The following is a 16,238-nucleotide window of genomic DNA, read 5'->3' as shown; positions in this document are numbered from 1 at the left end:
ATAATTATACCAGATTTCTTTTGGATATTGTTTGCATAGTCTATTTTTCCATAATTTTAATTCCAAGCTTTGCATGTCTTTATATTTAAATTATATTTCCTATAACCAGTATATTGTTGGAGTTTTAAAATCCTGGGTGTCAGTATTATCTTTTACTTGGAGTATTTAGTCCATTTTTATCTAATGTAATTATACTTTTTTTTTATTGATTTTTTACAGAGGGGAAGGCAGAGAGATAGAGAGTTAGAAACATTGATGAGAGAGAGTCATCGATCAGCTGCCTCTTGCACACCCCCTACTGGGGATATGCTCGCAACCAAGGTACATGCCCTTGCCTGGAATCGAACCCGGGACCTTTCAGCCCCCAAGCCGACGCTCTATCCATTGAGCCAAACCGGTTTCGGCAAATTATACTTTTTTTTTTTTTTTTTTTTTTTTTTAATGAGGCAGCTAGAAACATTTATTTTATAGTTAGTTAAAATTTAAGTAAAATAGTCATTTTTCATCATTATTTTACTTCTTAAAACAGAGCAAGGGTAATAAAGTTGAAAAAAAAAACCTACTATGTATTCTTAAATTATTTCAGTCACAGTAAGAGGCAAACAAAAATTAAACAGGTAGCATACTTGATTATTCATTATATGCTAGAAATGACTGAAGTTATTACAAACATTTTTTGTTCAATTTTCACAATAACACATCAGTTAAATTCCATCATTTTTTCTACAAATGAGATACTGAATCCCACAAAATTTAGATGATCTAATTAAGCCAATACATAGCAAGCTATAATTATAATAAAATTCTCACTGTCTCACACACAGGCTTGTCTGTCACTGGGAGAGCCTACTCCAGCTCAGAGGTTTCTGGGATCTAAAACATGAGACTTCAGTAAAAACCACCATAGTGCCTTGAAGGCACAAACCTGCTTCATGCAACACTGACACAATTTATATTTCTCAGTAATTAGTAGAGAAAAAGTTTATTAAGTTGAGACAGTTACATGTTTTATACTAAACTAGAGGCCCAGTGCATGAATCTGTGCACAGATGGGATCCTACTGGTGCAGCCCCAATCAGAGCAGATCAGGGCTGTGCCAACTGGAGGGAGGGGCTGTGGGCAATTAGCCGGCATGCCCCACCCCTTATTAGAGGTCAGCTTCTGTGGGAGGGGTTGTGGGAGGTTGGCTGGCCAGCCCCACCCCCACTTGGTGGGGGAGGGGGATCAGGGATGGGGCAAGCCATGGGGAGGGGTTACAGGTGTTCGGCCAGCTGGCCCTGCTCCTGATGGAGGTGGGAGGGCCAATCTGGGGTGGGGCAGGTGGGAGGTGGGGTTGCAGGAGATTGGTTGGCTGGCTTCACCCCCTATTGGGATAGGAAGGACGATCAGGGGGCATGTCCGGCTAGGGGGAGGGGCTGCAGGCCAATTGGGATAGTGGGGGCCTATCAGGGGCAAGGCAGGATAGGCCAGGGGGAGAGGCCACAGGCAGTTGGCTGGCTGGCCCTGCTTCTGATAGGGGGGTGATCTGGGGTGAGGCCATGTGGGAGGAGGGGCTGCAGGAGATTGGCCAGCCAGCCCCATCCCCTATTGGTATAGGGGGGGCAATCAGAGGTGGGGCCAGCTGGGGGGAGGGACTTTGGGCCAATAGTGTGAGAGAGGTTGATCAGGAGTGAGTTGGCTGGTGGGCAGGGCCGCAGGAGGTTGGCTGGCTGGCCCCACCTCAAAATCTGGCCAGTTTGCTGGCCACAGTGAGAATCATAGTGACTGGTCATTTTGGTCATTACAGGCCTGCTGACTTTTTATATATATATAGATGGCATTTATCTTCTCACAATGATCCTAACTATAGTGTGATTTTTATACCAGGACTTTAATAAAAAAAAACAATAAAGTCAGCTCTCAAGTATCTAATTAAAGGTCACACTGAAGGTATATGGAGAGATCAGGCTCAAAGTTATTTATTATATATTCTCCTTCACTCCTTAATGACTAAGGAGCATCATGGGTAAACTGACACACTCCTGAGGACACATTCTGTAGTGAATGACTCCTATACAAAGTATTAAATAATATATACAGTTGTCTATAAGCTTTCCTTTTCTTTTCAGTAGCAGAAGAAATGAAATTTTGTCAGAGATATCACCTCCATACTGTTTTGTGTGTGTGTGTGTGTGTGTGTGTGTGTTTTTAATGAAGCATTAGTGATTTTGCTTCTGATTATAGAAATTCGTGAATAAAAATTCTCTTCTAATGCAAACAAGACATTGGGGAAAATATAACACAAGGCACTTGGGCAACTTGTACACTCTATTGGTAAATGAAGGATGTTAAAAAGGGGGCAGGCGTGCCGGAGAAGGCAGCTAAGCTCAGTGCATGTGTACCCAAGGCCAGAAGCACTACAAAAAAGTGGGTGAAGGTGTAAGAGATTTAAGAGCTTAGAGAACATAGTCTCGTGGGGCCAGTACATTTCATAAGATTGAAATATGGAATTATTTCCTAGAAACAAAAAGAGCATGGATAGAATTTATACATGAGAAACCCAAGGTTTGTAACATTAAAAAATGAGACAGAGCAAGCACTGTCTAGGAACCCCAACACAATGGGGAGGAATAGTAAGAAGAAAGAAAGAAGGAGACTGAGGTCCAGGGATTGGCAAAACCCATAAAATTCTTATATTCAAGCTGATTCTATAATCAGTAGCCAAATTTAGGTTAATATCTAGCATAATCTTGTTAAAAACTATTAATGTTACATTTTGCACAATATACTCCCAAGATCCAGGGACATTTCTCTGACACATTTACCTCCCAGTAATGCTACCCCGATGTAGTAAACGGTGAGCCCAGGATATTGCAATCCTTATAATCATCTTCCCGAGAAGTGAATGGTTCCTATACAATGGCCTTCCAACCTAACAGTCTCATTTGTCTCCGATATTCAGAAATCTTCATCTGGAATTTTCTTGGGAAGGTTCACAGTAATACAACTTTCACGTAAGGAAATGTGGAGAGAGTGTCTGGCTTCCTCAGAATGAAGTCCATAATCTTTTTTATGATGCCATTCACATTCTGCAGCATCACTACTGTTGACCCCTGCAACGGATGCTCCAAATCTAAGGTGAGATCTCAAAACAATTACCTGTGATGGAAAAACATGCTCTCAGTCTGAGCAGGTCATGGAGATTATCTCCCTCCTCTTTCTCCAGCTTTTGCAGCTCCGTCTGTTCCTTACTATCATGGATTTCTCTCAGTTGTTTAAGACAATCCTGGACATATTTTCTCTTCCATGGAGTTGTGTCTTCTTTGAGGTGGGCTATCAGCTTCTCAGTTTCCTTCTGCTCTGCTCTCAATGTATCTAGAGCTTCCTAGAGCTCATGCTTGCACAACTGGGCAATCTCCTCCATGAGGAATATATGGTGACCACAGTGCTCTCCAGAAGGCTCACAAAGCCAGCATATAATCATCCCAAGCTCCTTGCAGAAGAGCTGGAGTTTCTCTCCATGCTGCTCACAGAGATATCTCTTCTGCTGCTCCTGTGGGCTCAACTTCACTTCCCTAAGCACCTCCATTAATGTTTCTATCTCTCTATCCCTCTCCCTTCCTCTCTGAAATCAATAAAACTATAATTTAATAAATAGTTCAGTGCCTAGGTAAATATATTTAAATTTAAATTATTTATTGTTGAAAGTATCATGTATGTCTCCCTTTTCCCCCTTGACTTCACTCGGCCCGCTCCCACTCCCCAACACCGGCCAGTGTCTAGGTAATTGACTCATAATCAATTGTCCTCTTTATGTTATAACTAGAAGTGTTCCCTGCCCAAATTAACACAAGATAAATAATGATGTTAATGGTGATATTAGAAAATTACAAAGAAATCCAATTTTTGTTTCTGTTGTGTTTTGTTTCTTAGAGATATTGTGTTTGGTTCTCCTGGACAACAAGTCAGGTTAACAAATGCAAAATAGTCTCAGACAAGTCAAATCCATTAAACAAACTTCTATTTGCATGTTAACAAATTGTAGGTGCACATTCAGACAGGAACCCATTCTCTAGATGAGCTGAGTTCACACATAAAAGTGGAAGGGTCTCTATGAAGGTATTTCAGATTCCATCAAAAGCATTAACCAGGGCACTTTGAAATATTTATGTAATGAAAGAAAAGAAAAGAATTCTTTCAACAGCCAGCCAACACATTCCTCCTCCTGCATCAGGTAATCTAGCATATATGTAACAGAAACTATATTAGGGCTTGGAAGCTATGCTGAGTATAGCAGAAGGTCTCCTTATTTTTATAGTACTTGGTGAATCAATACTGGGGGTTTTAGGAAATGGATTTATTGGACTTGTAAACTGCATTGACTGTGTCAAGAACAAAAACTTTTCTGTAATTGGCTTGATTCTCATTGGCTTAGCTACTTCGAGAATTTTTCTGATATGGATAATAATTATAGATGGATTAGTAAAGTTATTCTCTCCACATTTGTACTCCTCTGGAATCCTAATTGAATGTATTACTTACGCATGGATAACTATAAATCACTTAAGTATCTTGTTTGCCTCCAGTCTCAGCATCTTCTATTTCCTGAAGATAGCTAATTTTTCCCACCACATTTTTCTCTGGTTGAAGTATAGAATCAATAGAGTACTTCCTCTTCTCATGGGATGGATGTTTGTTTCATGGTTATTTATTTTCCCACAGATTGCTAAGATTATTAATGATTATAAAACAGGTAATAGAAACAAAACCTGGCCTCTCAACGCAAGTAAAATTGAGTACGCTGCTTACCAAATTTTGCTCAATCTGGGAGTCATTTTCCTCTTTACACTGTGCCTGATTTCATGCCTCTTGTTAATCATTTCTCTTTGGAGACACAACAGGCAAATGCAATCGAGTGCCCTAGGTGTCAGAGACCCCAGCACAGAAGCACATGTGAAAGCAATGAAAGTGTTAATATCTTTTCTTATCCTCTTGATCTTGCATGTTATAGGCATTGCCATAGAAATATCATCCTTTTCTGTTCCAGAAAGCAAATTGCTGTTTATTTTTGGTATGGCCGCCACAGTCACCTATCCCTGCGGTCACTCATTTCTCCTGATTCTAGGAAACAGCAAGCTAAAGCAGGCTTTTCTGAAGGTACTATGGCCTTTAAATAACTAAACTAATATTCAGCCGGGGAAAGGAGAAACCTCTCAGAACTCCATAGTCAGGCCTGGGGAGAAATCGTTGCTCAGTGAGAATAATCCAATGAAGAAACGCCTGAATATATTTCACTTGCATCACATTCTTGCATTGGCTTTAACTGTGTCACAAAACATCACTAAAATCTTCCACAATGATTTCGATGACATCTCAGGAAATTTCATTCTTCAAAGAGATTGTATCCTGACGTGCGAATTCCATGATTCAGTCTGCTTCCACACCCTGAAATTTCGTTCCACACATCTCCCAGAGGGGGGGAAAAAAAAAAAAGCATGGGGACTATTCACAGCACAGTTGATGGTGGTGGAATAAGCATGTGAAACCAGACTCTTCACTGTGCTTTGCCTGACTTCCCTGAAGCACTGGCACCCTGTCACCAAGAGACCCAGACTAAAAGAAATAAAAGTAAAGAAAGTGATGATCAACCTTGACATTGAAAACATGGACTTGAGAGGCAGAGAAATGGGTGTTTCTTTGAGCTTGCAATTTTAACTCTTTAAAAGGTTAATTTTATTTTGACTGCTTAAATATTAATCCTAATGTGTTTTTGTTTGTTTTTTACTGGTGTGTGTTTGATGTAGTAGCAGTAGTCATACCATCAAGTGTGGTTCTGTTAAAAATAGGTCAGGAAGCTGAGTCTACTTGGAGGAAAGGGATAAAAGCACGAATAAAATCAGGTTTTATGTTCTTCACATCTACTGATGTGACATGAAGCAAAATCATGAACCAATAAGAGTTCAGGAACAAGCTGCTAGAAGGACACATCTAAAGGACTCCACATAGTCAAGGAGATATGCCATGAACACAAACTGACTCAGGATAGAATAAGTGTGAAGGATGAACTGTCCTGCTTTAGGATTTTTACACACACACACACACACACTCATACGCACAAACTTGCACTCAAGGACATATTTCAAATATTGTTTATTAAAGTGGATATTTATATCCAACCCAGGATGTGAACCAAGTGGACTTATTTTGGCAGCTTGCAAAAGTTCATTGCCTTATACTTACATGATGCCTGGAAGATTTTTAAATATAAAGGTTTAATTCATTTAATAAATATTTTTGAACACTAATTCATGTGCTGGGAATATAATACTAAACAGGATCCCAGTATAATGGGTAAGATATTCTAGTAGAAAAACAAATAAGTAGAAAACAATAACTTAATTATATCTATTTGGGGAGAGAAAAACGAAAGTATGCTATACAAATAACCTGACTTGGTCCTGGGAGTAGAGATAATTCCATTGAGGTTTAAGATCTGACAATTTCATAAGAATATGGTGGGGGAGCAGCATTTGTGTAGGCTGGAAGGAGAGTTTAGCATTCTAGGAATGGAGAAGTCCAGTGTGACTCCCATAGAGAGGGTGAAATATTTTAAATTATTTTAAGAGAAATTCTAAATTTCATAAATTCCTCCCAGATTGATAAAGTGCTCTGCAGAAATAGTTAAACTAATAATTTAGTAGTGAAAATATATCCATACTCTTCCAATCTCAAAATCACCCAAGATTATTATATTAACTAGAAGCCCTGGTGGGGAGTGTTGCCTTGCAAGGATCAGCCCTCTGTAGGAGTACTGCTCATCCTGGTCAGCCCAAAGGCTGAGGACCCGCCTTCTGAATGGCTGCTCAGCTGAGGGGAGCTCCCCCTGTGGGAGCACACTGACCACAGTGGGGCAGCTCCTGCTTTGAGTGTCTGCCCCCTGGTGGTCAGTGTATGGTATAGCAGCTGGTCAATTAGTTGTTCTGGTCATTCTGCTATTTGGTTACTGGGTTTTTATTATATAGGTTGTCATCACTTTGATCACAGAAACATCTTTTTAAATGTATTTGACTACTAGGGAGATCAAGCATTTTACAAAATTATTAGCAAATGGCATAAATTGTTAGAAATTGTTTTACTTTTATTTTCTCATGTCTATGATTCTCATCAATTATGTGACACTTTACATATTAACATCATGCTATATATGTGTTCTGATCTTTAGCTTTATTTACTGTTTTGTAAATAAGTTCATGGTGTTTGGGAAAATAAAGTGATAATTTATAAGTATGCAAACCTATATGTTTCCCTTTATGGTTTCTTATTCTGTAATTTTTGCAAATTTTGGCTTAGTACATGTTCTTTTTATCAATAAAAATTCTGATAAAATAATATGGTTTATTGCACATAAATTAAATACACACACACACATAAAAGCCTGAAGGAAAAGTTATATATATTTGTAACACTAAACTAATTGTTAACATGTATCTACTATGTTTTCACAATAAATTTTATGATAGATATAGGAAGGTATGTTGATTAAAGAGCTGTTTTGAATGCATTTATATATAAACTTAATGGCTATATCTCTTAACTATGGACAGTAGGGTTTCAGATTTTTATTTTCTTCTTTTAGTATTCTATGGGTTTCTAAAAGTACTATAACTTAGGCAATAAATAAAGTAGCCTGGGAAATGTAATAAAATAGAAGACAAGTTACATAAATAAAACTAGTTAACTTTCCTTGAGAAAGGAGCAAAAGAGGATTCCTCAGCATTTTTATATACTCTGTAATTACTAACTCTGATGTCTGCTGGTCTAATGTCTGTTATTTACTTTATTATTTGTGCTGACTCTTGATTATAGACTTCTGATCATCATGTATTTGTGATTCTATTGGAAACACAGTTTCATTAAACTTTCTCTGTGGAAGTTCTTTGAGGTCAAGTCTCTGTGGAAGTTCTTTGAGGTCAAGTTTATAGTGTTCTTTGCTAGAAAGGATTTAACATTACCTATGATGCTGAATGGGGAATCCCCCAATCCTGAACTTCTTTAAATTAAATTTTCAGCTTGCAATTTTACTACAAAGGTAATAAAGGCTACATAGGTCGTGCAAATTCTGGTCCCAAATATACATATGTACAAGGTAATAATTAGAAATTCTCAGAGCAATGCATCTCCTTTCCTTCCTTCCTTCAATTCATGTCATGGTTGAGAGGTACTCCCCCTAAAAATTTAGCCTTTTGCTGGGTATATTTTATTGTCTTGCTGCTCTGTAAATAATTGCCTTTCAGTGTTCCTAGTATAGTGATAGAATCCAATTTCATGTCCAGACTTGAAGAGGCCCAAGCTAGGTATCTTATTCTCCAAGCACATGATCCTTTAAAACTAAGCTCTAGATTAAAAGAAGATTCAAAATGCCCCAAGGTCCTATTTTCAGCATTTTCTCTCTCTCAAAATTTGCACTTTCCCACCATTTTTGGTACTCGAGGATAAACAAACAAACCCACTGTTATGCCCAGACTTCGTGATCCCCAAGGACCACCAGGGAGCTGAGTCCGATGCAATAAACAAAAGAGCCTGTACCATGCTAGCAATGGGCTCCTCCCACTCATGCCGGCAGCATGGCGGAAGAGAGAGAATTTCTCCCAGTGCAGGGGTTTTGAGGGCTAGGGATAACTCTGCCCAGGGCGGAGTTGGGAGCTCATCCTCGCCCGGCCCTGCCCTCTCATTCCCCCCTTGTCTAATGTGCCTAGTCAAATCATTGACTCAGCAGCCTACTTCCTTTCAGCATAAACAACAAATACAGTTATCAAGACCCTTAGTACCACAGTTCCCATCAGTATTGTCCTCACTGAAGTCCAGTTCCCCTCTTGCAGGCACCAGTTCTCCTCCTGGCCTGTAGTTGCCAGGATCCAGGCCACGCAGGAGCTGGGAGTCATGTAGTCAGGTCTGGGTGCCATCTACTTCAACAGCAGTGGGCGTGCTCAGGATAAAGTACAGCATCCCTTTGAGTCCTTGGGCAGCGAATTTCTTTACCCACATTGAGTTCCGGGGCTACAGGGTCTGCGGTGGGCACTGGCAGTGCATCTGGAACAAGCAAACTGCAGAGCCTGTAAGGACTTGAGCAAGGAAATGGTTACCATACATGATCCCCTCCCAAAAAGGGGAAACTTGTCCCAGTAAGGGGTACACCTGGCCCTCAAGAGGGCAAAGGACAGGGGGTTGGTCCAATTTTCACTGATTCTAAGACACATTTAGTTAAACCCCCTTCCTCCCGAGTCGCACCTACCTGTCCTAAGGCTAGAGCTATACTCTGAGATACCTTAGCTACCAAGGTGGGGCTGTTATCTGATAGTGGGGTATACTTCAACCTAATCTGAAGTGTCTATAAAAACTAGACCTTAATGCTGGTGGTTTAATTTCTGAAATCCACCTACCAATGCTCTCCTGGGGAGGTTCCCTGGGACCTGAATTCCCAGGGGGGATCCCCTTACCTTGCTTAGCATTTACCTGTGCACAGACAGTACTTCTAGCAACTCTGCCTCACAGAAGTTCAGAAGTCTTGGTGACACTTAACCTGGTGTCACCGGGCAACTCTGACCTAGAGCCTCTAGGACCAACAGTCTTGTCATCTGGAGGATCCATTAACCATCTGGTCCTTCAGTGGCTTGCTTCTGGTCAGCCAGTTCCTTCTGGCTGCAGTTGGTAACCCTCTTTTCTTTGTGGATGGCACAGTGTCTCCATCAAAGGGCCTGGATTAAGGCCAAAAGTTCTGGAACTGTGCCCAAATGGGGTGGTCCAGGGTGACTATCACTGCCCCTGCATATCAGGTCCCATCCTGAACGTAACTGCTCCCATCCGTGAACAGTACCTTGTCGTCTGTTACCTCTGTGCAGTCATGAATGGGTTCCTCATCATCATCTGGAAGCAGGCTGGCAGGGTTGATGGCCAGAGTTTTATGAATCTGGACACAGGACTGGTCCAGGAGAAAAGCCTGGCCCATCCAGGTTAGCTCCTGGTCCAGAGTCCGCTTATCTGCCTCCTTTACCAACAATGCTGTGGCTGCCACAGGGTCCAGTCTCTTAGACAGATAGGCAACAGGTCTCTTCCAGGGACCTAGAGTCTGAGTGAGAACCCCTTTGGCAATGTCTCTTACCTCACTCACGTAGAGGTGGAAGGGCTCTGTGACGTCCGGCAAGGCTAGGGCAGCTGCTGAGATGAGAACCTTCTTTAGCTCCTCAAAGATCCGTTGTTCCACTTTGGACCAGTTCAACAGCTGCATTCCCCCAGTACGTGTTTCTTCCGAGGACCACAGTCCTTCTTGATGTCCAAGGAAAACAGGCAGTTTGTCCGGTGGCTTCCTGGGCTGATGTACGGGTCCTATTGGCTCTCTCAAGACTAAATAGGGTGCCCCCATGCCCATCAGGAAACTAACAGGCTTGCCTCTCCTAGCTAACCTGTCAGGACATACTCTTTATAATTTTTATAAAAACCTTATCTTTCAAAAATACATAACCATGCCTCAAATTTTAAAGAAAAGGCAAGGGAGGAGGGAGCAGGTCCAATACCTGTTCCCAGGCCTCTAACAGCTTGAATTTTAAAATGTCACATTTTTCCTACAGATACAGATCTATCTACATTTCTAAGCCCCTCTACTCCCCGCTGCAGAACATCGGTGAAAATTGTCCAAGCAGTCGCAGGGGGTTAAATCATACAAATAATTGTTTTCACATTGTTTTAACACAATTCTAAATAAATTATAAACCTTTGTGATGAAGTCTACTTAAACCTATAAAGTAGATACACATGACTGAAAACAAAAATGATTCCCAAAGTTTAAACAAAATACAAGATGCACAACAATGGCATATGAGAAAATCAAAACAAATCAAATATAAAACATTACTTTAGAAAAACTGACTTAAAAAATACTGCATCATTGACTTAAAATAATTTTTCAAGTGTAAGCATTACATACTTTTTCATCTGACAAATGAGAATAAATCAATCCTTGAGATCTTTGATCATTACTGCTTATTCTTAACATATATAATACAGTTTAGCCTGCCATATTCTAGGCATCTAGTTACTGCAATTAACTTTTCCTAATTCAATTTATACTTTGAACTTTTAAAGCTGGCAAGTCAAATAAATTTGGCATTTCTTAGATTAATAACATTACATTTCTAATACATCCTGCTTATTTAGGGTAAAGTTTCAGCAACAGATCTAATCATACAATTTTTTCAGATCTCAAAATTTTTTCTGAAGTTCAAACAAAGCACTGAATAATCTCTTTGTAGGAGAGCTAATAGTCTTGCACTCTCCGGCCTCCCCTAGACCTCTCCACACCAGAGGCAGTTTACTAGGATTTAAGACAATGTCAGAAAATCATAGGTCAATCACAATTCATACTTAAGTAGCTATATGACTCTGCTTAGCTGATACCAATGACAAGGAAGACTAACCATTGTGACCTGCCACTCCCTGAAGCTGGAGCAGCATTCAAATGCAAATGAACACATTCTTTACCTGAAGACTCTCAGCCATTACCATCTAGTTTCCGCCTCATGGTGGCGGGGAATTTCAAAAGCTGCTTACAATGACTTGGGAAACCAGTTTTAATTTATCTCCCAGTTATCTCCCCCACATTTAAAGCTCATTCTGTACACAGAAAAGTTTTAAGCACAGCCCAAAACTATGCGCACTCATTTTGAACTGGCCTTTTCTCTTTACTGAGCACAGAGATTCGCCCTTGAGCTCTTCTCCCATACCCGATGTCGCCAGCGACCGGATGGCCTCCACGCCTGCCCAGGCCCCTCGGGCCCAGGCCCCCTGAGTGAGGCTGCTTCGGCCACTGCCCCAGCCATGCTACTCAGGCGGCCCCGAGGAGAAAGCGCGGGTCGCCCCAGCGGCTTCCCGGCTCCGCCTCCCCTTCTCCAGGCAGCCAGCAAATTAACCCAAGCGCCTGCTCCCCGAGCGAGGCCACCACTGCCCAGCAGCGCTCCGACGCGCAGATTGAGCCCCGCAGGAGCCCCCCCTCCGACCCAATGCCTCCAGGGGGCCCAGCACCGCCACGCCGGCCACACTTCGCCGGCTCCATCCTGGGGCGCCATGTTGCCCACAGATACCAAACTCAGACCTGGGAAAGGCTCACTTTCCACAGGTGAGGCAACGGTTCATGCCGCTCACCTCGTCCTGGGAGAGGCTTATCCCTCTCCCCATCAGGGTCCCTCTCGGGCCCTCCCAGGTCAGAACGTCTTCTGATCCTCCTGCCCGTAGCCTTCATGGTGCGTCCACCAGGCGTCTTCGGGCACCAGTTCCATGAGGGGTTTTATGTCCCTCCAGAGCGCGCACACACCTACCGCGGCCAGTCAGACTCTCCGGATCGGGTTTTCCCTAATGGTCCTGGGGATCCCGGACGAGCCCCCATCTGTTATGCCCAGACTTCGTGATCCCCAAGGACCACCAGGGAGCCGAGTCCGATGCAATAAACAAAAGAGCCTGTACCATGCTAGCAATGGGCTCCTCCCACTCATGCTGGCAGCATGGCAGAAGAGAGAGAATTTCTCCCAGTGCAGGGGTTTTGAGGGCCAGGGATAACTCCGCCCTACGGGGCGGAGTTGGGAGCTCATCCTCGCCCGGCCCTGCCCTTTCACCCACAAACTTTTCTGGGGTTGTGAACTTAAAAATTTGTTTGTACATATTTTTATGTATTTTTGCACTGGAAATATTTCCTCAGACATCTGGTTTGCCATTTTCTTAAAAGCAAAAGTTAGTTGTTTTTCTAGTTTGTTTTCAGTCTTTCTTTCTTTCTTTCTTTCTTTTTTTTTTTTTTTTTTTTTAGTATATGTTTCCAAAACTGTATATTTCTGCCTAAAATATTGCTTTAAATATATTCCACAATGTTGACACACAATTCTTATATTGTCATTTGTGGGGACTGTTTCTCTGTTTTCTGCGACCCGCAGGGAAAGGACAGGATCCCGAGTGGAGGAGCTGGGGATTAAGAAATTAAAGAAAAGAAAAGAAAAAAAAGACCAGGATGCAGAAATAGATACAAGCTGGGATCCAGGTGTAGGCTGTCACTCTGATGGAGGGAAAGTCAACACCCACCATAGACAACACAGTGCATTTATTGATTTCCAAAGGGGGGGGGGGGGCGTTTAAGGTAAAAGAAGTTTTGGGTGTGCCCAGGTCCTATTCATTCCCTCATTCCTGGGATTTAGCAAATCAAGACCTGAGTAAATCAAGGTCCTCTTCCTTCCTCATTCCAAGCAGAGGGATAAAGATAAGAAGTCTGTACTGATAAGAGTCTGCCACCTTTTGGGGAAACATGTTCTCAGGGCCGGCATGGCTCTGCCTATGCCTTGAGTTCAGCTGATGATAATTAAAGGTCACCCATCTGCATTCCCAAGGGGCTCTCTACAGTCATTCAGCTCAAAGCATTTTAAAATATCCTTTGTAATTTTCTTTTAATGCAAGGGTTATTAAACAGAAAATTTTTCTAGTTACATGATATATGTAATGGCAATTGTTTAAAATTAATTTCTTTATTGATTAAGGCATCACATATTTGTCCTCAACCCCCCATTCCAATCTCCACCTCCCCCTCCCACTCATGTCCTCACCCTCCTATTGTCCTCGGCCACTGGTTAGGCTCATATGCGTGCACGTAAGTCCTTTGGTTGATCTCTCCCTTTTATCCCCACCCTCCCTTTGAGGTCCAACAGTCTGACCCATGGCTCCTTATCTCTGGGTCTGTTCTTGTTCATCAGTCTATGTTGTTCACCATTTCCCCTAGATGAGTGAGATCATGTCCTACTAGAAATATACTTATAAGAATCAAAAATGAGACAAGCAATAATCATTATGCTGAAAGGCATATGAATCAGTCTGTAGTGAGCTTCTTTCTGGGCTACCAGTTCTTTTGAGACCTAATTTCAATGTCAAACAGTAATGATATTTCAGTTCTGGATGGTGGGCAAATGGTGGTAATGCAAGTCCAACCCTCTCTGCTTTCGTCCTGAGCAACCTGCAGTGATACCCAGCTGCTGACTGCTATTATGGTCATCAGCGACTTCCATCTCTAGACTGATTGTCTTCATGGTTGGAGTAGTCCTATCAATTCCTCTCTGTTGCCAGAATCTACATGGTCTCAGAGTTGTTTTCTGAAAATATATAAACATATTCTCGACCAAAAGTTAATAAAGGAATATTATCCATAAATTTGACTTGGGATCCTTTTTCATTTTTTCCCCAAATGATTTTCCTCTGACTTGTTTTGACACCATGTGTGTTTTTCATGGGTGTCTTGCTGATAGCATTACAATTAATTTTCTAAAGTACAGATTTTCTAGATGTAATTTACTGTCAGGATATTTTTCCTTACATGATATTCTTCTACCTTCCCCCTTTTTTGATTTAAATATAAGGAGGCTTTTGAAAATTGTATACTGTAGTCTTGATAGCTTTTAAATTTTAATTTTTTGCACTATAATATGACTGCTTTAGGTTCATTGCCTATTGTGAGATTTTATCCTGAGATGAACTACCAATAAAAATTTTAGTTAACACTTTAGGAACAGCTTTTTGTCCAGTGCAATTAGTTTTTCTAGGATATTCACTTATTTCAATTAGCCAATTTAAATTAGCCTGAAAACTTGTCTACTATTTTATTGTTAAATTTATTACTCAAAAACAATCTTATTTTACTGGGTAAATATTAGGGGAGAGGATTATTTGCCTTCTTGAGTAGACCCTGAGCATTCCTGGTGGTAGGCTGCATTTAGATATCCAAAACCCACTTTCCCACACCATGTTTAAAAGACAACTCAAACATGTCTTGTGGTAGTGCAAGGGCAGCTGCTGTCAGCCACGTCTCTGTCTTTTACCTGGGTCCCGATTTGAGCTGGGCATGGGAAGTTAAGCAGCCATGGGGCCAGAAGACTCCCTCAGCAGGGGTGAGGTTTCAGGCCCCTGCAAAATTTTGGGGTTGAGGGTCTGTCCCCCACCTCAGTTGACTCCCAAGTTCTCTCCTGATGGCCCCTCTTTGTGCCTGTCTTAGGTTGTTCCTTCCCTAAGAAATCTTACCCGTCAATGGCTAACCAGCCATCCTCTAAGACCAAACAGGGTGATGTGAGGTTTAGTTTCGTCTCCTTGGTATCCTATGCCCCCATGGCCTCTACGTCCAACTCCTGCCTTAGGATTCCCACGCCTGCTGGTGTGGCCTCAGCACTGATCACATATTTTGGGGAACCAGGTTTCTTCTCCAGTTAGGGCCTAGCTTGCCCCACTGGGTGAGAGACAGATCCATGGTACCAGTCATCACGAGGCTTCAACCTCGATATGAACAGAAAGCTCAGGCAGCAGTTGAGGGCTATTGGATTGTGAGAAGAGAGTCCCTCTTGGCCAAAAGAGCAAGAAGGGCCAAAATAGAATGCTCAGGTGCCTTCCAGGGAGGCCCTTTACACAATGGAAGGGATTAAATCCCTTAGTGTCAGTTTTAAATTGCTGCCAGACATTCAAAGAATTGGTTTGTAAGTTTGCTTGGGATAATTGTATATTATGCTTTTGAAATTTTAGAATATTAAGAGATGTGTTACTTTTGTCTCCAAGCACCAGAAAGATGATTTTTTATTGATCCCCAATGGTTTGAGGTACTATTATAAGTAATTGGGGTAACACAAATCTGGAAAAAAATTTAATCACATTGTAAAATAATATCATGTAAGGATATTCCTTGTTCTAGGCCATGGCAATTCCATTTCATACTGGCTGTCTATTACTTTTTCTATGGACCAGGTCCATTTTCTGGACCTCGCCAAAGGGCTAGTAGTGATAGTAGTGACACCCTTTCTTTGGTGTCCACATCTTCCACTTTCTTTAAAAATCAATGGAAAAATATCCTTGAGTGGGGATTTTAAAAAAAAAGATAAAATATCTATATATGTAAAAAGCCAGTGACCAGAATGCCATAACAACCTGAATGACTGGTTGTTATGACACCCACTGCAGCCAGCCAACTGGCACCATCGGGAGGTGGGGCCATCCAGCCCTGCCCTGATTGTCCCCCATCCCAATAGGGGGCAGGGCCAGCTGGCCAACCTCCAGGCAACCCCACCTGCAATGGGCCCTCAATACCCCAGTCAGCCTGTGGCCCAGCCCCCAAGTCAGCTCCATCCCTGATTGGCCCCATTCAGGAGCAGAGCCAGCTGCTCACCACCCACAGCTCCTCTTCACAGCTGGCTCCACCC

General features: G+C 42.0%; 1 protein-coding gene and 1 pseudogene across 1 annotated transcript; one reads left to right on the top strand and one right to left on the bottom strand.

Annotated features, from left to right (window-relative positions):
- Window positions 1-2,972: 2,972 nt before the first annotated feature.
- Window positions 2,973-3,568, bottom strand: LOC118728646 (annotated as a pseudogene).
- Window positions 3,569-4,260: 692 nt separating this feature from the next.
- LOC118728645 (taste receptor type 2 member 10) lies at window positions 4,261-5,160 on the top strand. The gene has a single exon (XM_036455369.1). It carries the CDS (start codon window positions 4,261-4,263, stop codon window positions 5,158-5,160), a length of 900 nt encoding a protein of 299 aa, XP_036311262.1.
- Window positions 5,161-16,238: the final 11,078 nt, after the last annotated feature.

This window comes from Pipistrellus kuhlii, unplaced genomic scaffold, assembly GCF_014108245.1.
Source record: "Pipistrellus kuhlii isolate mPipKuh1 unplaced genomic scaffold, mPipKuh1.p scaffold_m20_p_3, whole genome shotgun sequence".
Taxonomy (NCBI): domain Eukaryota; kingdom Metazoa; phylum Chordata; class Mammalia; order Chiroptera; family Vespertilionidae; genus Pipistrellus; species Pipistrellus kuhlii.
This window is presented reverse-complemented; position numbering and strand designations above follow the sequence as displayed.

Coding starts and splice junctions, on each gene's coding strand:
- LOC118728645 (XM_036455369.1), top strand. CDS start 4,261: ATGCTGAGTATAGCAGAAGGTCTCCTTATTTTTATAGTACTTGGTGAA.